This window comes from Coregonus clupeaformis, unplaced genomic scaffold, assembly GCF_020615455.1.
Source record: "Coregonus clupeaformis isolate EN_2021a unplaced genomic scaffold, ASM2061545v1 scaf0164, whole genome shotgun sequence".
NCBI lineage: Eukaryota > Metazoa > Chordata > Actinopteri > Salmoniformes > Salmonidae > Coregonus > Coregonus clupeaformis.
This window is the reverse complement of record NW_025533619.1, coordinates 556,354-583,294: the sequence shown is the minus strand read 5'-3', so window position 1 is coordinate 583,294 and position 26,941 is coordinate 556,354. Positions and strand designations below refer to the sequence as shown.

The 26,941-nt window shown below is 45.7% G+C and overlaps 1 protein-coding gene across 1 annotated transcript; it reads left to right on the top strand.

Moving 5' to 3' along the window:
- Positions 1-800: 800 nt before the first annotated feature.
- LOC121568706 (metalloproteinase inhibitor 2-like) lies at positions 801-25,124 on the top strand. Its single transcript, XM_041879105.1, has 5 exons — positions 801-1,207; positions 22,747-22,847; positions 22,954-23,062; positions 23,768-23,892; positions 24,080-25,124. Exons 1-5 carry the CDS (start codon positions 1,078-1,080, stop codon positions 24,275-24,277), a joined length of 663 nt encoding a protein of 220 aa, XP_041735039.1. The 5' UTR covers positions 801-1,077; the 3' UTR covers positions 24,278-25,124.
- Positions 25,125-26,941: the final 1,817 nt, after the last annotated feature.

Here is a 26,941-nt window from a genome sequence, read left to right as displayed (position 1 = left end):
TACATTGCCAAAGCAAGTGAAATAGATAATAAACAAAAGTGAAATAATCAATCAAAAATGAACAGTAAACATTACACTCACAAGTTTCAAAGGAATAGACACATTTAAAATGTCATATTATGGCTATGTACAGTTTTATAATGATGTGCAAATAGTTAAAGTACAAAAGGGAAAATAAATATACATAAATATCTCTCTCTATCTCTCTCTTTATCTCTCTCTCTCTTTCTCTCTATATACTGGTATTTCATTGTGTGCTGTGATGTCTTGGGTTTCCTATTAGCTACTGAAATTGCTCCCAGACACACAAGGTCCACATTGCACTCACTATACAGTCACAACACAGAGCTGTGGAAGCGCACTGAGAGATATTTGAACTTGGGGAAGAGTACAGCAAAGTAGGCCATCGGTTGTGGATAAATGCTTATAGGAAATCACATGGCAAGAGCAGGCGCTATTTTAAAAGGTTGTAGCCATCAGATAGTACCTGTTTGGAATTAGTGACTTGTTATTTAGGAGTAGCCTAGGCCTAAATCCAACCTTTACTCAAGTTACATATTTGGATAATGCCATAAGGTATGAACACTGAGACTTCATAGCCTACATATAAAGGTAAACATAATGTACTCTAGTAGTCTAGACTCTTAGACAAATGATGTAAGCCTAGCCTATTGATGAAAAGCAACGTCATTGTTACTAGAGCTAAGTCAACATTCATCTGCTTTTTTATGGAATGCTCAGCCTACCTTCCACTGGCTTGGTCCTGACTGGGGGAGGAGCTCACAGCCTGCGATAAAAGGCAGGGAAAACAGATTTCTAGAAGGTGTCTGTCAGTCTGGAACAGTCTGGAAGGGAAATGGCTATGTTCTAGTGTAGTTTACATGTCACACTTTCATTAGTGGGATCCTTTTGTGATATTTGGCGAAACAATCGACTTCACGACCTTCTGAAAAGCTTGGGACTAAAGATATATTTGTGTTTCTGTTCTTTAGCAGTCGTGGGGTAAACATTTTCCCTCTACGCGATAGATTGATAGATTTTTCCATAGAGTCGACAGTAGAATAATTCGTTTCCAAAATGACTTGGTCCGGAAGCAGTTGTTTCATTACTCTGTTCGTTCTGTTCCTTTGGCGGGTCGAAGACATCGCAGAAGCTTGCAGTTGCTCCCCTGCGCATCCTCAACAGGCTTTTTGCAATGCAGACGTCGGTAAGGCAATTTTGTTGATAGATATGTTACTACACTGTGTCAAGATAGGCTACTACACATTTTTGCGCATCATGCAAAAATGTAATGAATTGTCTGTGGTCGTTGTAATTTTGTGTCATTTTCATGATATGATCATTAGGCCTATATTGACATATTCTCACACAATTATTTACATAATTAAGTAGGCAACAGTAAGATGGTCTGCAGCCAGGGCTCTCCAACCCTGTTCCTGGAGAGCCAACCTCCTGTAGGTTTTCAACACCAAGTGTTCTATTTTGCTATAGGCCTACAGTATGCCTTCAGATTAATTGTTATTTGTCCAAAAGTTAAATGATATACACCAAAATATAAAAGTAATATTTTCCTACATTTAGCCCAAGGCACTCAGTTGTAGTGTAGACTTCTTAGTGTAGACTATCATTTAAATAAAATAATAGTGGTAGGCTATATCACTTATCTTTGACAATTAATTTGTTTCACTATTCTAAGATGGATGGCCTGATTTATTTGCAACATACTGTGAATACAAGAGGGAAGGGAGGAATAGAGGCTGCCAATGAACACCTCTCTTTTTCTCTCTCTCACATACCACACACACACACACACACACACACACACACACACACACACACACACACACACACACACAGCACTTTGTTTCAAAACAAATGTTTAATTCAACATTAAATTATCCAATAATTCACATAATTGACATTTTACAGAGAGAACCATCGACCCCCCCCTCTCTCTCTCTCTCTCGCTCTCTCTCTCTCTCTCTCTCTCTCTCTCTCTCTCTCTCTCTCTCTCTCTCTGTCTCTCTCTCTCTCTCTCTCTCTCTCTCTCTCTCTGTATCTCTCTCTCTCTCTCTCTCTCTCTCTCTCTCTCTCTCTCTCTCTCTCTCTCTCTCTCTCTCTCTCTCTCTCTCTCTCTCTCTCTCTCTCTCTCTCTCTCTCTCTCTCTCTCTCTCTCTCTCTCTCTCTCTCTCTCTCTCTCTCCTTTTTCTATTTCCTGTCACACTGATCCTCTATAGAGTAGTCCTACTAGCAGTAGCTACTGTACCAGACACTCTCAGACCCATTTTCTTCCCCAGATCATTTAGATCAGCTTGGGGTCACATGAAGGGAGATATGCTCTAACACCCAACTAATACTATTCCAGTCTTCCTTCACATCCTTGTGAAATAAACACACTATAGTTGTTAATTCTGTGGAATGTGACTGGCTCATAGTGGATTTGACAAGGCCAAAATATGCTAGAAATGTATCAATTTCAAGTAATCTGTCCTTTCAAAGGTGCATTGCTGTTGTGCTGTTATGTTAACATCAATGGGAGTCAAGCAGCAAAATCCACAGTGTTGTGACTGAGAACAGTTATTCTGGGACCTTCTTCTCTATCAAATCAAATCAAATTGTATTGGTCGCATACACATGTTTAGCAGATGTTATTGCGGGTGTAGCGAAATGCTTGTGTTCCTAGCTCCAACAGTGCAGTAATATCTAACAATACACAACAATACACACAAATATAAAAGTAAAAGAATGGAATTAAGAAATATATAAATATTTGGTATAGTATATATTTATACTACTCAGGTTCATAGTCACAGACATGCCTGAGAGAGGGAATAGCTGACGTTCCTCCTGGTCAAGCCTAAATCACTAGAACAACAACTACAGATGATAGATGCCTTCCACTGCAGCCACTATTACTACTGTATAGTTACTACTGCTAGCCCGTGTGGCAAATGGAATCTGGGAAACATGGGCTTTGGTGTGAGGTCAAGCAGGGTCGCTTTCATTAGGCCACACCGTAGCAAAACGTTGTGCAATGGAAAAAGAAAATGAGCGTTTTTTATTTCACAACTTTAGGTAGTAGGCCTACCTCCCCGTTTCGGAAAGTTTTCTTCAGTTTCATGACTTGTGAACACGACCCAGTACACACTTAGAAAAAATTGTTCCAAAAGGGTTCTTCGGTTGTCCCCATAGGAGAACCCTTTTTGGTTCCAGGTTGAACCCTTTTGGGTTACATGTAAAACTCTCTGTGGAAAGGGTTCTACATGGAACCCAAAAAGGTTCTACCTGGAACCAAAGGGTTCTTCAAAGGGTTCTCCTATGGGGACAGCCAAAGAACCCTTTTAGGTTCTAGATAGCACCTTTTTTTCTAAGAGTGTCCTATAGCATCCATGTCCAGGCAATCACACTAGTTCTACTGTATTTTAGTCAATGCCACTCCGACATTGCTCGTCCTTGTCAGTGTAGCTGTAGGTGGGTGTGGTGGTGGAATCAGGCGCAGGACGCACAAAGTAAGTCCAAAAGACTTTAGGTGTTTAGCAACAAAACACAGCACGAAAACAAAAGCCCTGAGGCGAGAAACTCCGCACACAGGCGAAATACAGCGGGCGCACAAAATACGTGCGACAAAATACTCCAAACACACAGAAAGGAGAGCAGCTAAACCAAGCAAACTGTACATACAAAAGCTAAGCGCACGACAGTGAAAACAATCACACACAAACCTAGACAAACACAACGAGAACTTATAGGACACTAATTACACTAAACGATAACAGGTGTAACAACAATCAGACAAAAGCAAACGAACATAGAAACATGCAACGGTGGCAGCTAGTATTCCGGAGACGACGAACGCCGAAGCCTGCCCGAGCAAGGAAGAGAGGCAGCCTCGGCCGAAACCGTGACAGTACCCCCCTTGACGCGCGGCTCCAGACGTGCGCCGACTCCCGGCCTCGGGGACGACCAGGAGGACGCGGAGCAGGGTGCGTCGGGTGCCCACGATGGAATTCCGTCAGGAGAGACGGGTCCAAAATGTCTCTCCTCGGCACCCAGCACCGTTCCTCCGGGCCGTACCCCTCCCACTCCACTAGATATTGGAGACCCCCCATCCGACGTCTCGAATCCAAGATGGACCGCACGGAGTACGCCGGTGCCCCTCGATGTCCAATGGGGCGGAGGAGTCTCCCTGATCTCACTTTCTTGGAGTGGGCCAGCTACCACCGGCCTGAGAAGAGACACATGGAACGAGGGGTTAATACTTTTATACTCCACAGGTAGTTGTAATTTGTAACACACCTCGTTCAACCTTCTCAGGACTTTAAATGGCCCTACAAACCGCCGACCCAGTTTCCGACAGGGCAGGCGGAGGGGCAGGTTTCTGGTAGAGAGCCAGACTCGATCACCAGGTGCGTACACCGGTCCCTCACTGCGGTGGAGATCGGCGCTCGCCTTATGACGACGGAGGGCCCGCTGCAGGTGGACGTGTGCAGCGTTCCATGTCTCCTCCGAGCGCCGCGCCCACTCATCCACCGCAGGAGCCTCGATCTGGCTCTGCTGCCAAGGTGCCAGAACCGGCTGGTAACCTAACACACATTGGAAAGGGGTTAGGTTAGTGGAGGAATGGCGTAGGGAATTCTGGGCCATTTCGGCCCAGGGAACGTACCTTGCCCACTCCTCCGGCCGGTCCTGGCAGTATGTTCTAAGAGACCTACCCACATCCTGGTTCACGCGTTCCACCTGCCCATTACTCTCCGGGTGGTAACCCGAGGTGAGACCCCCAACCGCTCCATAAAAGCTCTCCAGACTCTGGAGGTAAATTGGGGACCTCGATCAGACACAATATCCTCGGGTACCCCGTAGTGCCGGAACACATGGGTGAATAGTGCTTCGGCGGTTTGCAGGGCAGTAGGAAGGCCCGGCATAGGGAGCAAACGACAGGCCTTAGAAAACCGGTCCACAACGACCAGTATAGTGGTATTCCCCTGTGAAGGAGGAAGGTCAGTGAGGAAATCCACCGAGAGGTGAGACCATGGTCGTTGTGGAACGGGCAGGGGTAGTAACTTACCCCTAGGCAGATGTCTAGGCGCCTTACACTGGGCGCACACCGAGCAGGAGGAAACATAAACCCTCACATCCCTCGCCAACGTGGGCCACCAGTACTTGGCACTAAGACAGTGCACTGTCCGGCCGATACCAGGGTGTCCAGAGGAGGGTGACGTGTGAGCCCAATAGATCAATCGATCCCGAACCTCGAGCGGAACGTACTTCCGACCCTCCGGGCATTGAGGTGGACTAGGGTCGGTGCGTAACGCCCGCTCGAGTTCAGCATCGACCTCCCACACTACCGGTGCCACCAGACACGACTCCGGCAGTATGGGAGTGGGCTCCACGGACCTCTCCTCCGTGTCATACCGCCGAGACAGTGCATCTGCCTTACCGTTCTGTGACCCAGGGATGTACGTGATCTTAAATGTGAACCGGTCAAAAACATATTCCACCTCGCCTGGCGAGGGTTCAGCCTCCTCGCTGCCCGGATGTACTCCAGGTTACGGTGGTCCGTCAAAATGAGGAAAGGGTGTTGAGCCCCCTCAAGCCAGTGCCTCCACACCTTTAGGGCCTGTACCACGGCTAACAGCTCCCTGTCCCCCACGTCATAGTTTCGCTCCGCCGGACTGAGCTTCTTGGAATAAAAAGCACAGGGGCGGAGTTTAGGTGGCGCGCCGGACCGTTGCGACAGCACGGCTCCTATACCGGCCTCTGGCGCGTCCACCTCTACCTGAAATGGCAAAGAGGGATCCGGATGCGCCAGCACCGGAGCCGAGGTAAACAGGTCCTTCAGCCTCCCAAACGCCCTGTCCGCCTCGGCTGACCACTGCAGACGCACGGACCCCCTTCAAAAGAGACGTTATGGGAGCTGCCACCTGTCCAAAACCCCCGGATAAACCTCCGGTAATAATTCGCAAACCCCCAAAAACTGCTGCACCTCCTTCACAGTGGTTGGCATTTGCCAATTACGCACGGCTGACACCGGTCTACCTCCATCTTCACCCCTGACGCAGACAACTGATAACCCAAAAAGGAGACCGACTCCTGGAAGAACAGACACTTCTCTGCCTTGACATACAGGTCGTGCTCCAACAGTCTCCGCAACACTCGGCGCACCAGGGCCACATGCTCGACTCGGGTAGGCGAGTACACGAGAATGTCATCGATGTACACGACCACCCCCTGCCCCTGCATGTCCCTGAAGATCTCATCCACGAAGGATTGGAAAACTGAAGGAGCGTTCATCAACCCGTATGGCATGACAAGATACTCGTAATGGCCCGAGGTGGTACTAAAGGCTGTCTTCCATTCATCGCCCCCCCAATGCGCACCAAGTTGTACGCGCTCCTGAGATCTAATTTAGTGAAGAAACGCGCCCCGTGCAATGACTCCGTCATGGTCGCAATCAGCGGGAGTGGATAACTGTACTTCACCGTGATCTGATTGAGACCACGGTAATCAATGCACGGGTGTAATCCTCCATCCTTTTTCTTCACAAAAAAGAAACTCGAGGACGCAGGGGAAGTGGAGGGCCGTATGTATCCTTGTCTCAGAGATTCGTCTATGTACGTCTCCATAGCTCTCTTCTCCTCCTGAGACAGTGGATACACATGGCTCCGTGGGAGCGCAGCTCCTGCCTGGAGGTCTATCGCACAATCTCCCTGCCTATGGGGAGGCAACTGCGTCGCCCTCGACTTACTGAACACAATAGCCAAATCCCCATACTCAGGGGGAACGTGCAATGCGGGCACCTGGTTTGGACTCTCCACCGAGGTAGCCCCTACGGAAACGCCTAAACATCGACCCACACACTGGGCAGACCACTCCATCAGAGCCCTCTCCTGCCACGAAATAGATGGGTTATGGGTACTCAACCAGGGCATGCCCAGCACCACCGGATACGCAGGCGAGTCGATCAGAAATAGCTGGATCATCTCCTGATGACCCCCCTGCGCACACATCCTAAGTGGCGCAGTGACCTCCCTGATCAAGCCCGCACCCAACGGACGGCTATCTAGGGCATGAACGGGGAAGGGAACGTCAACTGGGAGAAGGGGAATCCCTAAGGCTAAGCAAAACTTCTTATCAACAAAATTCCCAGCCGAGCCTGAATCTACCAGCGCCTTATGCTGGGAATGAGGTGCTACCTGTGGAAAACGCACAGGTATACAGAAATGTGCAACAGAGAGCTCTGGGTGAGTGGGGCGCCTACTCACCTGGAAGGACTCCCCAGTGCGGGACCTGTCGTCCTCTCCCCGAGGAGGCCATCGCCAGCACCTAGCCGCGGTGTGTCCTCCCCGACCACAGTTGGTGCAGGAGATGGACCCCCTCGTAAGCCGACCCCTCCTCTCTCTAGCGCCAGCGCCCCCGAGCTCCATTGGGCACGGCTCGGAGGCGTTGGAGGGTGAAATGGACGGACCCCCCTCGGGACGTCCCCGGGTAGCTAGCAGGGTATCCAGCCTGATGGACATGTCGACCAACTGGTCGAACGAGAGGCTGGTGTCCCTACAGGCCAGCTCCCTCACGGACGTCCTCGCGTAGACTACATCGGTAGTGATCGATGAGAGCCCGCTCATTCCACCCTGCATCCGCCGCTAGAGTACGGAATTCCAAGGCGAACTCCTGGGCACTCCTCTTCCCCTGCCGGAGGCAGACCAGCCGCTCCCCGCCGCTTTCCCCTCCGGGGATGGTCAAACACCGCCCTGAAGCGGCGGGAGAACTCGTCGTAGGTGATGGTGTTCGCGTCGATTCTCCTCCACTCTGCGTTGGCCCATTCCAACGCCTTCCCGGAAAGGCAGGAGATCAGGGCGGACACGCTCTCGTGTCCCGAGAGCGCCCGGGTGCACGGTGGCCAGGTAAAGCTCCACCTGGAGAAGGAATCCCTGACACCCGGCCGCGGTCCCATCGTAGGCCCTCGGGAGCGAGAGCCGAACTCCTCTGTGTTCCGGGAGCGGGAATGGGCTGACCTGCCGATGGTGCGGGCAGGGAGGATGGCGGTGGAGGAGTCCTCGGGTCTCCCAGCCTCGGATGGTGGTGATCACCTCCTGCAGTGCGGACCCCATCCGCAGGATCTGGTCATTTTGTTCGCGGATCCTGTCCTCCAACGTCGCCTGTGCTGCTGCGGCTCCTGCTGACTCCATCGAGTATGGTGTGTGATTCTGTCAGTGTAGCTGTAGGTGGGTGTGGTGGTGGAATCAGGCGCAGGACGCACAAAGTAAGTCCAAAAGACTTTAGTTGTTTAGCAACAAAACACAGCACGAAAACAAAAGCCCTGAGGCGAGAAACTCCGCACACAGGCGAAATACAGCGGGCGCACAAAATACGTGCGACAAAATACTCCAAACACACAGAAAGGAGAGCAGCTCAACCGAGCAAACTGTACATACAAAAGCTAAGCGCACGACAGTGAAAACAATCACACACAAACCTAGACAAACACAACGAGAACTTATAGGACACTAATTACACTAAACGATAACAGGTGTAACAACAATCAGACAAAAGCAAACGAACATAGAAACATGCAACGGTGGCAGCTAGTATTCCGGAGACGACGAACGCCGAAGCCTGCCCGAGCAAGGAAGAGAGGCAGCCTCGGCCGAAACCGTGACAGTCCTAATATTTCTATATTTCTTAATTCCATTCTTTTACTTTTAGATTTGTGTGTATTGTTGTGAATTGTTAGATACTACTGCACTGTTGGAGCTAGGAACACAAGCATTGTGCTACACCCACAATAACGTCTGCTAAATGTGTGTATGTGACCAATAAAATTGTATTTGATAAAATTGTATTTGATTTAGTCATATTAGGCAAAACCTTTGATTTCCCCCCAGTTTCCCCGTACAAGGATCTGTTTCTGGATCTGTTTCTCCTCTGATTTGACCAGGTACAGACCACTGCCTGTTAGGGTTACTTGTCTTTTCATAACTAACTTATGCTAACGAGAATCTCTAAACAGCGACCGGCTTGTCTTGCTGTTTAAATACTGGTCTGTTGAGGGCCTTTTTCGTGGTTGTGAGCTGGCTCAGCCTGTGGTATACATACAACAGTTGACTTATTCCACAGTTTCTCTGCCATAGGTTGCCATGGCACCAGAGCTCATAGAGTTTCACGTTTCAAGTTTTAATTGCACGTACACAAGGACAGTGAAATGCCTTTCTTGCGAGAGCTAAACCCAACAATGCAGTAATCAGTATCAATATAGTACTAAAAATAACATAAGGTAGAACAAAAACATATAAGAATTAAGAAGAACACGAGAAAGTAAGAAGCTACAGGGTCTGTTCCAATACCATATTTACAATGTGCAGGAGTAATAGAGGTAGATATGTATAGACGGAAGGTGACTAGGCATCAGGATGTATGATAAACAGAGTAGCAGCAGTATAAATGAAGATTGTATGTGAGTGTGTGTGCGTGTGTGTGTGCAGTCAGTATAAATGTGTGTGCATGTTATGTGTGTGTTGGAGTGTCGGTGTGCGTGAGTTTGTAGAGTCCTGTGCCATACCAAGCAGTGATGCAGCCAGTCAAGATGCTCTCAATGGTGCAGCTGTATAATTTTTTGAGGATTTCAGGGCCCATGCTAAACCTTTTCAACCACCTGAGGGGGAAGAGTGTGGACCATTTTAAGTCCTTAGTGATTTGGACCCCGAGGAACTTGAAGCTCTCAACCCGCTCCACTGCAGCCCGGTTGATGTGGATGGGGGCGTGCTCGCCCTCCTGTTTTCAGTAGTCCACAATCAGCTCCTTGGTCTTACTGACGTTGAGGGAGAGGTTGTTGTCCTGCACCACACTGCCAGTCACTGACCTCCTCCTTGTAGGCTGTCTCATCGTCGCCGGTGGTCAGGCCTACCACCGTCGGCTCGTCAGCAAACTTGATGATGGTGTTGGAGTCGCGCACGGCCACGCAGTCGTGGGTGAACAGGGAGTACAAGAGGGGACTAAATGCACAACCCTGTGGGGCCCCCGTGTTGAGGGTCAGCGTGGCGGAGGTGATGTTGCCTACCCTCATTACCTGGGTTCAGCCCGTCAGGAAGTCCAGGATCCAGTTGCAGAGGGAGGTTTTCAGTCCCAGGGTCCTAAGCTTGGTGACGGAAATGGTGTTGAACGCTGAGCTGTAGTCAATGAATTAGCTTTCTCACATAGGTATTCCTCTTATGTAGGTGGGTGAGGGCAGTGTGGAGTGAAATTAAGATTGCATCGTCTATGGATCTGTTGGGGCGGTATGCAAATTGGAGTGGGTCTGGGATGATGGAGTTGATGTGTGCCATAACCAGCCTGTTAAAGCACTTCATGATTACAGATGTGAGTGCTACAGGGCGGTAGTCATTGTGGCATGAAGCCTTAGAGTTGTTGGGAACATGTACAGTGGCTTGCAAAAGTATTCACCCCCCTTGGCATTTTTCCTATTTTGTTGCCTTACAACCTGGAATTAAAATGGATATTTTGGGGGGTTTGTATCATTTGATTTACACAACATGCCTACCACTTTGAAGATGCAACATATTTTTTATTGTGAAACAAACAAGAAATAAGACAAAAAACAGAAAACTTGAGCGTGCATAACTATTTAACCCTCCCCAAAGTCAATACTTTGTAGAGCCACCTTTTGCAGCAATTACAGCTGCAGGTCTCTTGGGGTATGTCTCTATAAGCTTGGCACATCTAGCCACTGGGATTTTTGCCCATTCTTCAAGGCAAAACTGCTCCAGCTCCTTCAAGTTGGATGGGTTCCGCTGGTGTACAGCAATCTTTAAGTCATACCACAGATTCTCAATTGGATTGAGGTCTGGGCTTTGACTAGGCCATTCCAAGACATTTAAATGTTTCCCCTTAAACCACTCAAGTGTTGCTTTAGCAGTATGCTTAGGGTCATTGTCCTGCTGGAAGGTGAACCTCCGTCCCAGTCTCAAATCTCTGGAAGACTGAAACAGGTTTCCCTCAAGAATTTCCCTGTATTTAGCGTCATCCATCATTCCTTCAATTCTGACCAGTTTCCCAGTCCCTGCCGATGATAAACATCCCCACAGCATGATGCTGCTACCACCATGCTTCACTGTGGGGATGGTGTTCTCGGGGTGATGAGAGGTGTTGGGTTTGCGCCAGACATAGCGTTTTCCTTGATGGCCAAAAAGCTCAATTTTAGTCTCATCTGACCAGAGTACCTTCTTCCATATGTTTGGGGAGTCTCCCACATGCCTTTTGGCGAACACCAAACATGTTTGCTTATTATTTTATTTTATGCAATGGCTTTTTTCTGGCCACTCTTCAGTAAAGCCCAGCTCTGTGGAGTGTACTGCTTAAAGTGGTCCTATGAACAGATACTCCAATCTCCGCTGTGGAGCTTTGCTGCTCCTTCAGGGTTATTTTTTTACCTTTTATTTTATTTAATTTTTTTGTCATTTAGCAGACGCTCTTATCCAGAGCGACTTACAGGAGCAATTAGGGTTAAGTGCCTTGCTCAAGGGCACATCGACAGATTTTTAACCTAGTCGGCTCGGAGATTAGAACCAGCAACCTTTCGGTTACTGGCACAACGCTCTTAACCACTAAGCTACCTGCCGCCCGGTTATCTTCAGTCTCTTTGTTGCCTCTCTGATTAATGCTCTCCTTGCCTGGTCCGTGACTTTTGGTGAGTGGCCCTCTCTTGGCAGGTTTGTTGTGGTGCCATATTCTTTCCATTTTTTAATAATGGATTTAATGGTGCTCCGTGGGATGTTCAAAGGTTCTGATATTTTTTTATAACCCAACCCTGATCTGTACTTCTCCACAACTTTGTCCCTGACCTGTTTGCAGAGCTCCTTGGTCTTCATGGTGCCGCTTGCTTGGTGGTGCCCCTTGCTTAGTGGTGTTGCAGACTCTGGGGCCTTTCAGAACAGGTGTATATATACTGAGATTATGTGACTGATCATGTGACACTTAGAATCCACACAGTTGGACTTTATTTAACCAGTTATGTGACTTCTGAAGGTAATTGGTTGCACCAGATCTTATTTAGGGGCTTCATAGCAAAGGGGGTGAATACATATGCATGCACAACTTTTCCATTATTTATTTTTTAGAATTTTTTGAAACAAGTTATTCTTTTCATTTCACTTCACCAATTTGGACTATTTTGTGTATGTCCATTACATGAAATCCAAGTAAAAATCAATTTAAATTACAGGTTGTAATGCAACAAAATAGGAAAAACGCCAAGGGGGATGAATACTTTTGCAAGGCACTGTATGATGGAACAGGAATGGGGAGGTTGAAAATTACAGTGAATATGCCTTTCAGCTGATCTGCGCATGTTCTGAGAACCGCCCTGGAATACCATCCGGCCCACGGCCTTGCGAGTGTTGACTGATTAAAGACCTTACTCACGTAGGCCTCGGAGAGCGAAATCCCCCGGTCCTCTGGTTTGGTGGGGGCCCTCACGCATGGCATGGTGTGGTTATTGTCGAAGCGTGCATTAAATGCGTTGAGTTCGTCTGGTAGCAAGGCATCATTGGGCAGATCATGGCTGGGTCTTCCTTTGTAATCCGTAATGGACTGTAGCCCTGTGTCACACCCTGGTTCGGGGACTCATTATGTTGAACCAGGGTGTGTTCATTCTATGTTTTCGGTTTCTCTGGTGGGTGTTCTAGGTGGTTTATTTTCTATGTTTGCCGGTGTGACTCCCAATCAGAGGCAAACGAGTGTCAGCTGTCGGCTGTTTGTCTCTGATTGGGAGCCATATTTAATCTATCTGTTTTCCTTTCGGGTTGTGGGATTTTGTTCGTGTTGTACACTAGACGTCACGCTTTCGTTGTTTTTGTTGTTGTGAGCATTTAATTAAAATCATCATGTTCACTCCCAACGCTGCGCTTTGGTCCTATTTCATAGACGGACGTGACAGAAAATCCCACCAAGACCAGACCAAGCAGCGTGTCGAAGAGCCATCGCGAATAAATCTTCGTGGCAGCTTCGATTGGGTCAAGCCCATGGAGGAGCTGAGTGAAGAGGGTTGGAGACAGAGGAGCGAGAGATGGGAGAGAATGTTGGAGGCCTGGGAAGACCCCCAGAAAATTTTTAGGGGGGGGCTCACGACGTGGACGACGGGCAGCAGGAGGCCGCGATGGAGGGTCCAGCGGGTGTGAAGAGGAGGCCGCCAGGTTAAGGGGGCCACTGGTCACAGAGGAGAGGGATAGTGTGGAGGCACGGCGAGAGTCTGGGGTGTGTGTCCAGTCCGGTCCGGCCCGTTCCTGATCTCTGCGTAGGGCCAGTGGTGTGTGTCTCCAGTACGGGCGGCCTGTTCCTGTTCCTCGCGATCGTGCCGGTGGTGCGCGCCGCCAGCCCGTCCGGCCTGTTCCGCCACTCGCACCAAGGATACGGTGCGTCGCCAGCCCGACCCGGCCTGTTCCGGCCACTCGCACCAGGGATACGGTGCGCGTCGCCAGCCCGACTCGGCCTGTTCCGCCACTCGCACCAGGGGATACGGTGCGGCCGCCAGCCCGACCCGGCCTGTTCCGCCACTCGCACCAAGGATACGGTGCGCGTCGCCAGCCCGACCCGGCCTGTTCCGGCCACTCGCACCAGGGATACGGTGCGCGTCGCCAGCCCAGTCCGGCCCATCCAAGCTTCCCGCACCAAGTCTGTGGTGCGTCTCGTCAGCCCTGTCCGGCTCGCCCCTGCTCTCCGCACCAAGTCAGTGGTGTGCGTCGCCAGCCCATTCCGGTCCATTCCTGCTCCACGCACCAAGCCAGGGGCGCGTGTCGTCAGTCCGGCTCCGGCCAGCGGGGCTAGACAGGACCAGGAGTACTTTGGGGGGGTTGGAGAGGGAGTGGGGATCAAGCCCGAGCCGGAGCCGCCGCCGAGGAAGAATGCCCACCCAGCCCTCCCTGTTTTGCTCGTATTTAGGCGCGGTCACAGTCCGCGCCTTTAGGGGGTACTGTCACACCCTGGTTCGGGACTCATTATGTTGAACCAGGGTGTGTTCATTCTATGTTTTCGGTTTCTCTGGTGGGTGTTCTAGGTGGTTTATTTTCTATGTTTGCCGGTGTGACTCCCAATCAGAGGCAAAGCGAGTGTCAGCTGTCGGCTGTTTGTCTCTGATTGGGAGCCATATTTAATCTATCTGTTTTCCTTTCGGGTTGTGGGATTTTGTTCGTGTGTGTGCGTGTTGTACACTAGACGTCACGCTTTCGTTGTTTTTGTTGTTGTGAGCATTTAATTAAAATCATCATGTTCACTCCCAACGCTGCGCTTTGGTCCTATTTCATAGACGGACGTGACACCCTGCCACGTGCAACGGCGTCAGAGCCTGTGTAGTATGATTCCACTTTATTCCTATATTGTCCTTTTGCTCGTTTGATGTAGAAACACAATCCTGTTTATGAGATTAGTACAGCAGAATAAGGCCTAGGTTTAGGTTAAAGGTCAAAAGCATAATGGTCTTTTCATTGCACTTTGTAATTTCATTGACTCTAAAAGGCTGTTAAAAGTCTCTCATTTCATTTGTCTGTGAATCAGGGTTGGAGTCAATTCGATTTCCATTCAGTCAATTCAGGAAGTAAACTGAAATTCCAATTTGAGGAAGATTGGTGCTTTTAGTTTACTTCCTGAATTGTCTCGATTGAAATGGAATTGACCCCAACTATGCTGTGAAATGCACAAACCTTTGTCAGAATGGGTTATTTTACTGTCAACTGTTTTTAGTATGTGAACACTGGATACTGTTTGCTTTTCTATTGCACAACGATGCCTTAAAGTTGGCAGTGGTCACATTGCAATGGCATTGTCATCACGTCTAATGAAAATGAGGAAATAGAGAGCAAATGAAGAGCATGACCAAGCATTTGAACCTATTGAGAAAGTCCCTGGCACACACCGCCTTTTAAAATCCAGCTGTGTAAACCGATAGCCTCTGGAATTATTTTTAAGCACTGTAAATTCCTTGGTCTATTTTCACCCCTGAAAATCAAACTATATTCTTTGTAATTTTTCCGGTGCCATTAACGGGCTAAGCTATGTTGAAGGCGTATTTTTATACACAAACCATTCTAATAAATAATAAATAAAATAAATCCTTGGCCTGCTTAGAGGTGACCTCATTTGATTTATAGCCTGGTGTACTAGTTTGGTGCTGTTCCCTATTCTCAGGACACGTCCCATTTCTTAACTCAAGAGGTTCTATTTGGGACCTCCTGCCCTCTCAGTAAAGGTGACTGGCATGACACTCTGTGAACCTAGTTTCTGTGTGGTCCAATGTAGGTTGGTGGGGTGGAGTGGCAGGCAAGAGGAGGGACGGTGCCTTGGGTCACTCTTTAAAGGAGCTTCAGTATTTGTCTTCTACTGGACAGAGTACAGAAAGTAGGAAAGACGGGAAGAGAGTGTGTCATACAGGGCTGGGAATTGCCAGGGACCTCATGATACGATATTATCACCATACGTAGGTGCCGATACGATATGTATTGTGATTTTCACGATTCTGTATGTATTGCAATTCGATACTGTGATTTTATTGTGTTTCGATGCTCCAAAAATATTGCTCACCATGTGTCTTCTGCAGAGGGACAAGAGAGAGCCATGAGAAAACGAGGTTTGATCAGTCATGGACATAAAAGTGCTGAAAACAAGATGGAGAACAAGCTATGAAGGAAAAATAATGGCGTTTTGGTACAGGTACAGCCAACTAGCACAAAAATAATACTGCGATATTGTCAAAACGATACGATATATCATCCCCCCCATCACTAGTGTCACACAGGCAGTGGGTCAGATTTGAACCCATGCTGACACTGGTAGGTGTCTGTTCTGTAGGTGGTAGCACATCAAGCTAGAACACCAAGGCCATTTGGTTCCTTTTTTTGTCTTTAGGCAGAGGTGTACAGTCAATTCTAGGGATAGAGTATTTCATTGTCTGTCTGACATATACTGAAACGTATGAACTTGATATCCTCTTTTCTCTTTGTGGACTAAGGCCATAACAAGGCCATGTACTGAATATACTGGGAGTCTTCTTCTAATTGGCATTTTCAGACAGTTTATTCAATCAGGAGAAGGGATTGAACAGAAGCAAATCCATTTCCATCATCATCAATTTAAATCCTCCCTTCAGGGCTGACCGGTTGCGGAGCCCTGGAATGCCACTCGACGGTCAGATGTTATGCCCGTCATGCATTTGACCAAGCAGTCCGCTGCCTCGTAATGCTTCTAGTTGGAGGGGTGTGTACCTATGCAGAGATTTGGGGTAAAGGAATGCAAACCTTTTGGGATCTGAAAAAAGTAGGCTGACTAAACCCTGGTTTCTGCTCTGAAGACAGGCCCTGCTGCAAGCTGTGTCAACAGACAATACCATTAAAACCATATCCTTTTCTGTCCAAAGAAAAATCTGTGCCAGCTTTGACATCACAACAGCTCCCTATGTACTCAGGGTTTGGCTCTGCTGTTTATTTATCACGCAGATAGGTTGGCTAACAGTTGTTCATTCTACTAGGATAGGTTGGCTAACGGTTGTTCATTCTACTAGGATAGGTTGGCTAACGGTTGTTCATTCTACTAGGATAGGTTGGCTAATGGTTGTTCATTCTACTAGGATAGGTTGGCTAACGGTTGTTCATTCTACTAGGATAGGTTGGCTAACGGTTGTTCGTTCTACTAGGATAGGTTGGCTAAGTTGTTCATTCTACTAGGATAGGTTGGCTAACGGTTGTTCATTCTACTAGGATAGGTTGGCTAACGGTTGTTCATTCTACTAAGTGAGATGATATTTCCATGCTTTTGAAGTCTCGAGTGGATAGCTAACACAGAGCAGTGCTTGAATTGGGCCAGTGTTCACTGGGATTACCAGCACTTTACCAGAATTTAACTGCTTGAGTACCGACACCTCTTGTAGAATAGGTTAGTCGCTGTAAAACATGAATACCGGCATTGTGAAATTAAAGTGTACCGGCACCTTTTTCATTCTAATTCAAGCACTGATGCAGTCTGTCCTGTGCAGTATGGTAAGACAGGATGGTTGAGGACTGATGCAGTCTGTGCTGTGCAGTCTGGTAAGCCAGGATGGTTGAAGGTCTTTGACAGTACTACGTCATACTTGACCTTTCAGAGAAATGTACAATGAACCAGATTACTGGTTCAGTTAGTGAAGAGGTGTAATGACATGCAACACACAATTCCCTGAGGACAGTTCATGTTGAGTTTATGGACAACCATTTGAAGCTAAGATATTTCATTCCTAGTAGATTCTCCAAAATGATTGAGGGACACAATGGGGAACACTTGACATGAGAGCTAATTGTTAATTGTTTGGTTTGAGTGGATTGATGAATTTGGCATTGCTGCGGAGGGAGCAAGCTCAGTTGGTAGAGCACGGCGATTGTAACTCCAGGATAGTGGGTTCGATTCCCAGAACCACCCATACGTAATAAATGTATGCGCACATGACTGAGTCGGATTGGATAAAAGCATCTGCTAAATGGCATACTGTATATGGAATGGGGATTAGATTGCAAATTGCTGTCTTTCTTTTGATTTGACTTATTCCTTTTAGCTCCTAGTGGAGCAAAGAGCCTCAATAGTGTATCTCCAGCAAACCCAGTCCAGGTGATTCCTAGTTCCTACCCTCTTTATCCCTTCTTCATTGGTTCTTCTCAAGGTCTTCCTCCATGTCCAACCGTTCTTTTGCCCTTTGGATTCCACTCCAGTGCCTGTCTTGTTACAGTCTATAGAGGGCAGGAATAGAGGGCAGGAATTGTCGGCCACTGACTGACCACTGTGTTCAGTGAGGAAACCGGCTGCAGGACTGGCTGAACCAGAAAACCCTTTTCCTCTACAATTAAATGACATGCATGGACATTTTTCCCATCTGCGTATTGTTATAAAGGTTTGCTGATGACCAAGCAACTATCCCAACTAGTCTGTTTGTTGTTTGTGGAAGAGGACAATTAGAAAGTACACAGTGTTCCGCCACCACTCCTGATCTTGTGTCAGCCTGCCAGACAATTCATCATGTCTTTTTCACAGCCTTTGGCCATCTTGTTTCCAGTAAACTTAGTCATTTCCTATAATGATTTTATCTATGGTCAACTGTTTGCGGTAAACATTGTCATTTCCTATAATGATTTAATCTATGGTCAACTGTTTGCGGTAAACATTGTCATTTCCTATAATGATTTAATCTATGGTCAACTGTTTGCGGTAAACATTGTCATTTCCTATAATGATTTTATCATGAGACAGACCGTAAATCAACTGGTGTGCAACTAGGGTTAGAATTAGACACACACACCACATACTCCATGTTAGTCATAATCATCATGCAGTGGACTCTCCCAGGTTTCACCTCTGCACGGTGGAGTTGCGTAGTAGTGAATGCCTCTAGGCATCATCGTCTGGGAAAGTTACTAGGATGAGTCATTTAGCCTTCCCATAGATTCGAAATTAAAACTTGAAGTGGAACGTTTTTTGGAACTGCTGTTTTACAATGTAACACTGAATGGGTAACCGGAATCTTAAAAGAAATGTCAGATTTTTCCAGAACAATAATTGAGTGCTCCCTTTGTGTTCCTTTTTTGGAATGACTGTCTCACAATTTTAATCAATGAGTTATAATAATTGAGTGCTCCCCCCCCCAGTAGTTTGAAAAATGGTACAACATTTCGGCTCACCTTGGGGGCCAGGCAGAGCGTGGTGTTTGTTGACTGCCCTGTTTACACTGTTGTTATGGCACAGGGCCAATGAGAGCAGACTGTGTAACATGCATCACATCTCCCATCCAATTACACAGCCTCAACTGGCCCCAAGGGACACATAAAACCACTGTAAGACTTCCAATCGCAGCTCCACTGTTCCAGAAGCTCTATAGTGTGATGAATCTGATTACTGGGAACCATCCAGTCATTCAGGTGGAAGGTGTGTTTTTATCCCCCCTGTTAGACCTAAATGTGGCAGCTAGAGGTTAAACCCTTTGGATGTAAAGCTGAGGAAGATTCAATGTAGAAGTTTGTTTCTGGAGTTTCTCAGTTCATTCTTTGTGGGTTTGGTGATTGGAAAATCGGATGGTATTAGGATTTGGAATTTGGAAATGGTAGGACTATGGTCTGCTCTGGTTCTGTGGAGATGGAGACTCCATGTCACATTCCAATCATGTTAGTGTATTTTCAAAAGGAAATACCAAATGGACAAAATTATATAACATGAAGGCAGTACCTTATTAGCCATGTACACAGAACCCAGCTCTCATTTCCAAGAGCAGACTAGTTCCACAGTACATTTCAGACCGACAACATTGTCCACCATGTGACGCAGCACAACTGTGTCAGTCCACAGTCCAGTCAGTCAATATATCCTTGCTCTGTGCCTTTGGAACATTTCACCTGACCTACTTTACCATAGGAGGGAAGGAGAAGTGGTTGGTGTCTGATTCCTGCCCAGCCAGCGAGGATTCTTTCTGCACACTCAGGGCAAGGGGATTACCACCGATCCCCGTGTAACTGGGGGAGCAGGAGGGTTTCCCTTCACTGGTTGGCCATGGGGCTGTAACACTAGCAACTGTGTGTTTCAGAATGGCAGTGTGGAAAAGAGAGGGAAAGAGGGAGTGTGTGTGTGTGAGTTGATCATTCTACAAGGAGCACTCAATGCAGTAATGTGGGGTCCCCTTGGCATGTTTGGTGTGTCGTGTGTGTGTGTGGCCTCAGAGGAAAGGTGCTCTGTGCTTCCGTCTGAGACTGTGTGTAGACTATAGTGAGACTGTGTGTAGACGATAGTGAGACTGTGTGTAGACTATAGTGAGACTGTGTGTAGACTATAGTGAGACTGTGTGTAGACTATAGTGAGACTGTGTGTAGACTATAGTGAGACTGTGTGTAGACTATAGTGAGACTCTGTGTAGACATTACCCACTGAGCCCAGACGTCAATTCAATCTCTATTCCACGTTGGTTCAATGTAATTTCATTGAAATGACGTGGAAACCACGTTGATTCAAGCAGTGTGTGCCCAGTGGTTAGAGTCTGTATGACTGCAAGGGCTGCCCTCTCAGAGCTGTTCTGATGCACACAGCAAACCATGCAGCCTGGATAGAGTTTAGTGCTTTTTCCTGGCTATGAACTTGATCTTAGTTGACTCTTTTCCCTCTCTGTCGGTCCTGTTGACTTCTCTCTCGCGTTCTCTCTCTCTCTCGCTCTGTCTGTCTCTCAATTCAATTTCAATTTAAGGGGCTTTATTGGCATGGGAAACATATGTTTACATTGCCAAAGCAAGTGAAATAGATCAAAAACAAAAGTGAAATAAACAACAACAAAAATAACAGTAAACATTACACTCACAAAAGTTCCAAAAGAATAAAGACATTTCAAGTGTCATATTATGTCTTAATACAGTGTTGTAATGATGTAATGATGTGCAAATAGTTAAAGTACAAAAGGGAAAATCTCACTCTCTCCCCCTGTCTCTCTCCTCTCTCTCGCTGAATGTCAGTGCTAGCATATGGTATTGGTATTGCTGGCCTGTCTCCTTCTAAACACATGAAATGGTGATGAGGATGATTCCACAACTGCAGTATGATTGCTATTCCTGCCACTCCTTAACTCTGTTTCCCTGCCTGCAGATATTCTACATTCCTCCATCACTCTCACCATCCCTATCTCCTAGTATTCTCTCGCTCTCTCTTTCTCTCTCCTCTTTTGCCCCTCCCTCTCCGTTCTTCCTATCAACAGTTTGACTCTGTAAAACCTTAAAAGGAAATGTTATTCTCAGTCCGTAATGTAATCCAATTAAGGCACATGCTTCATATTCTTAGACAAAGTATAAATTCCCTAAAAGACTGGCCTTACCCGTACCTGCGGTCGCCACCTTGGGAAATTGGACGACTGAACTCAAAGTAAACATCTGTTTGACATTAGTCTCTAGTCTGATTCCCAGCTGAAGGCAGCTAGGGCTGGACTGCACTGAGGTGAACCTCGTCTTTCATTCATAGCAGCGTTGCCCTTTGTTTGTTTCTAGGCAGTGGTACAATTATGGTTTTAAAAACCAATAGAAAAGATTTTCATATTAAAGGGACATTACACTCTAAAGTCAAAGGTTGTCCGATTTTATCTCAAAAGTGATCTTGTGTTGCGGTAAGTCCACCTCCCAGGCTATCTATTGTGTAGATCCAGCTACATGCCACAATCCCAAATAAATGGAAAAGATGAGCACCATGTCATTTCTATATTTGCGGTGCCAATCTTTTCTATTCATTTGGGGTTGAGGCATAGTTGGATCTGCATAACTGATGGTGGGGGATGTGGAGCCATCTTGAGGTCTGTAAACCTCTGACAAACTCTGACGATCAAGTGTAATGTCCCCTTTAAGTAGCTGGTACAGCTGTTAGTAAAAACCCAGTCTACTGTAATTTCATTAGATCAGGATGTCTGCAAAACAAAAACGTTGTGTAATTCCAGTGATAAAAACAACAAGTACTACTATGTGGTGTACTGGTCCTAATGATGATAGACAGCTCTGGAATAGAGTGAACTTAACATCATTACAGGAGAAGTTCATCTGTTTGGCAAGGACCATATTTTTCCACTCCAACTTTTTTGCCTATTTCTTCATTTCTTGTCCAACAACAATCCTTAAATCTTCTGAATCAGACTGAAATGAGAAGAAAGAAGAAAAGTGAGAGGTTGGTTTGTGTTGCTGTCAGCACCTTCTACCCAGACTGATGGGTGGAGGGCTCAGGAGGTGTGTGTGATAACGTCTAGTGTGTGCATGTGTGTGTGTGCGACTGATTGCCTGTGTGCATGCATGCATTCTGGTTCAATTTTCCAAAAGATTGCTGACTAACTTCCTCAGTGCAGGCCAGGCACATTCCTCTCTCAGATTACAGCTGATGAAACGCTCATGTGCCTCAGTCTTCCTACCAACACCCGGTTGGCACCTGAAATAGGCAGGCAGGGCAGCATAGTTAAACCAGACCTGTTGAATTAAAGGCAGGGCAGCATAGTTAAACCAGGCGTGTTGAATTAAAGGCAGGGCAGCATAGTTAAACAAGGCGTGTTGAATTAAAGGCAGGGCAGCATAGTTAAACCAGACGTGTTGAATTAAAGGCAGGGCAGCATAGTTAAACCAGGCCTGTTGAATTAAAGGCAGGGCAGCATAGTTAAACCAGGCGTGTTGAATTAAAGGCAGGGCAGCATAGTTAAACCAGGCGTGTTGAATTAAAGGCAGGGCAGCATAGTTAAACCAGGCCTGTTGAATTAAAGGCAGGGCAGCATAGTTAAACCAGGCGTGTTGAATTAAAGGCAGGGCAGAATAGTTAAACCAGGCGTGTTGAATTAAAGGCAGGGCAGCATAGTTAAACAAGGCGTGTTGAATTAAAGGCAGGGCAGCATAGTTAAACCAGGCGTGTTGAATTAAAGGCAGGGCAGCATAGTTAAACCAGGCGTGTTGAATTAAAGGCAGGGCAGCATAGTTAAACCAGGCCTGTTGAATTAAGGGAGAAGCAGGCGACCAGAGCTAGGAATCTTGGACCAGGAGGGAAAATGGACTCAGTCATCTGTTTTGGAGCAAACCTAGCCAAAATGTTATACCCAAACAGTCTAAACCTATGCACAGTCTGAACAGACTGTAAAAACGTGGGTCTATAAAGCGTTCTACTGTTGTTCTCTTAGATCCCATAACACCCTTAAACCATCAGTGTCTGACTGACCAGTAGAGTTAAACCATGTCTCCCTCTCTTTCGCTCTTCTAGTGATCAGGGCCAAGGTGGTTGGAAAGAAAGTGGTTGAGGCTGGTAATGACGTCTATGGCAACACCATCAAGAGGATCAAGTACGACATCAAACAGATCAAGGTATGGTCAGCCTTTTTATTAAGTGGTTGCTGCAGTCAGTGAGGTTCAAAACTGTATATGGACATGTTTGATAGAGCCTTCTCTTTCTCTCCTTGTGATTGGTTAGATGTTCAAAGGTCCTGACCGGGATATCGACGCCATCTTCACTGCACCCTCCTCAGCCGTTTGTGGCGTTACTCTGGAAACCAATGGCAAGAAGGAGTATCTCTTCACAGGTGCGGTTATCACTACGTTACCAAGTTCTATTGCCAGCACTGGTTCAACTGCTCAACCTAGAAATGCTTACAACATTATGACCATCCCATTGACTGCATGCTGTATGAAGAAACAAGTGCTTCAGAACAATACATTTTTGGTACAGCTTCAGGTTTCAATTCATAATAACTGTTTGTAATCCATTTTTGTGTTTTTAAATTAATTATGTATACCCATTGATTCTTGAAGAATGTAGCTTGTAAATTAGTAATGTCCTTAGCTCAACTGTTGTACCCCATCAGAACCCAAAATACAAGCTTGTTTTCATTTTAATCTGATGGATGGTCAGTGTTTGCCTCCATAGCTCTGTCTATGAATTTGATAGTGGTTACGTTTCTCCAGCCCCATCCCTCAGCTGTTTACCAAAACAGTGGCGGGGTATCTGCTTTATTATTGTTTGAACTGCAGATTTCTATATTATTCATGATACATTTTATAAATGCTTATGAATTAACCATTTTATAATGCTTATAAATGTTTACAAATATTGAAATACTAATTTATTTTAGGTATTTATGTACACTAGTTATAAATAGTTTATTAATGCTTATTCATCAAAGTTATTTTAAAGTGTTACCCACTTGATGAGGAGTTCCAGTGTTCCTGTCTGCATCAGTATGTTTTCTCTATGGGACAATGACTCACTATCTCCTCTCTGTCTGCAGGCAAGCTGGAGACTGATGGAACGATGCACGTAACACTGTGTGACTTTATTGAGTCTTGGGAGGCCATGAGTGCCACACAAAAGAAGAGCTTGACTCAACGCTATGAGAGTGGCTGCAAGTGCAAGGTGTGTGTGTGTTTGTTTGATGGGAATTATAGTAATATTACAGTACACCAGTTTTGTTCAATATTTACACAGCACATTCTCTTAAAGGGAGTACTCTGGTCACATTGGTAAAACACATGAGCTAGAGTATTGGGATAATGATCAGTCAGTGATCTTGGTCTTTCTCTCTCTCTGCTCTGATCTACAGATCATCCGCTGCACTTCCATCCCCTGTACGATCAGCGCCCCAGAGGAGTGCCTGTGGACGGATTGGGTGATGGAAAAGAGCCACAGCGGTCCCCAGGCCCAACACTTTGCCTGTATCAATAGGAGCGATGGGTCCTGTGCCTGGTACAGGGGGATAGCACCACCCAAGAAGGAGTTCCTGGATATTGAAGACCCCTAAACTCTACAGGCCATCCACTCACTGCTCAGTGACTAAAGATGCCTGCAATTAATAAATGGAAGAAAAAAAACTACACAAAGCTACAAATCTAAATAATTATGATTAAATGAATCAATAAAGTAGTTCATATCAATGAACTACAAGACCCATATTGACTGGTCAAGTTGTGATGTCACGTAGAGAGGTCAGGTGACAGGTTGCAGGAAATAGTCAGTTTGTAAGAGAGCAACAATCTTGAGAAAAAAGCACGTTCTGACCCCCCTCTAAAAGCGCTTACTGGTCACTTCTTGTACAAGTGCAATAAAAATAAACTACAAAACAAATATAGCGCTTCAAGTATTAATTGATCTTGTGCCGTTCATTTGTCGCTCGCTTTTAAACTGGAACCAAAGGTGTTATTGAAACTCAAAAAAGTTGATATCAAAGTGTTGTTGGCCGATGTGGTTGTGTTTTCTAAATAGTACAGTATTCCTGAAAAATACCATCCTGAAGCATCATAAAGCCTGGTGCGCATTCAGCAGGGCCCAATGTTGTAGAACGTTCAGATAGTATGTTATACACATTAAAACAAACATGTTTCTCTGACATGAAGGAAGGAATCATGTAAGCCCTATTCATGGCATTTCTATCTGCAACATTCAACCTTTGCCTACAACATTCAACGTTTGCCTACTGAACATGGCCCTGAATAGTTTGGTTCTAAACCAGGGCTTCAGCTTTGTAATGTCATTGACCAAATTAAACATAACTCAGATTTAGTGGAGGATATTAAGAGGAGCTATAGGAGGATGGACTCATTATAATGGCTGGAATGGAATGAATGGAACAAGTCAAACATATGGTTTCCATGTGTTTGATACCGTTCCATTTATTCCATTCCAGCCATTACAATGAGCCCATCCTCCTATAGCTCCTCCCACCAGCCTCCACTGCTCAGATTCTTTCTTCCTTGCTTTATAAGTCTGATAATATTATTATTGGTGTATATTCTACGGTGGATAAATATTCTGTTTATTTTAATGTACTAGACAGGAGTGGTCTAAAAAAAAAAGTGCCACTGGCTGAAGTCACTGTGTCGTATAACTATTACTGCTTCATCATTCGTATTATAATATCTACTGGCTTATCTGACGTCTTACTATGGACAAAACCCTTTGTTGTTTTCTCTGCAATGGAGATGGTAAAGCTGGCAGCTTTGGTTTCTCACAGTGCTATGTTTATATAACTACACTGCACATGCAATACAGTACAGTCTGAAAACAAGGGGATTGAATCTTCCATTTTTTGTTATGTTATGTTTATATTTGTTTAGTTCTGGTATAATTATACTATTTTGCTTTGGTTGTTTTGTATGTCTCTTGGTGTAATGCCTCTGTGTAAGAACATATTTCATTTGAGAAATTGGGAGATTCGTTATACCTTTTTGCAAATTGCATGTGTTCTTTGTGAAAAGAATAAAAAAACTTTTTTGTGTGTGAATATTCTCGAATTGTGATTGGGTTAAAAGGAATATGTTTGGCACAGTTTTCTGCTCACTTTACAATACACATACAGTTCCTTCACAAAACCGCTCAGTCCCATACTGTAGCACACCATAATCTCCACTGAAGACTTGTATTAGCTCCCCAAGCTAATGCCAAGGTTTTAGCTTAGTGGGCTAACATAGTCTTGCGGCTCACCGGACACCTGGGTTCGAAACCCATTCGGTCAGAGTAGCTTGTTGATGATCAGCCTACAAATGTACAAGTGCATACAGAAAAATATCCATAGGTGACACAAATCTGGCTGAGATGTTTTGCCTTAGACTACATGCAATTTATTTTAATTTATATGAAAATCTGAAACATTCTTATTCATTTTACTTCAGCATAAGGAATATATTTTGTCCTTTAGCACTGTAACTGATGGACAGATAGCTAAACATGAAGTTGTTAGTTACCTGTATTCTGCTTCATCATGACCCATCCTCCTCTACAAGAGGTTCATCTACAATTACTGTAGTGTTACATCAGTAAAAACTGAGCAAAATGTTGTACTCCCAAAATAACTGTGATCATTAAGTTGCCTACAGGACAGGGATACAGTGTCATATAACTCCAAACTTGTATATCCACTTTAAAAATATTAAATTTTCCTGTAATGTACATGGTATCAATTCTGTATTAGTAAGTCTCTTTATGTAATACTAGCAGAAAAGTAGAATGAGAATGGACGACTCGTGCTGGATCCACATGAGACTGTTGTGTAAAGAAGCAACGTTTTTTTTGCATGCATATGACTCCTTGTATCATTCAAACTGTATGGTATCTTCAGACAATGGACAGATGATACAAATAAAAGTTTAGAAATACATCTGATGTGCTTATTTCCTTATTCAGCAATTGTGAAGCAGAAGTTATATGACACAATATTTCACCCATTATTATTATTATTATTATTATGCCCATATGAGTCCTTATTCATGCTGAATTTTTGTGGTGGCACAATGGCTCCTCCTGCTGACAGATATATGGGCCTGCCCATGTTGTCTGTATTTGATTACAGAGTGCCCTCCTCTGGAATACACTGGAAATGTACAATTATTAGTACATTCCGCATGAAGAAAGCGGTCAAAATCACGAGATGGAATTAACTTTATTGTAGGGGCCATTGAAAATGGTAGGG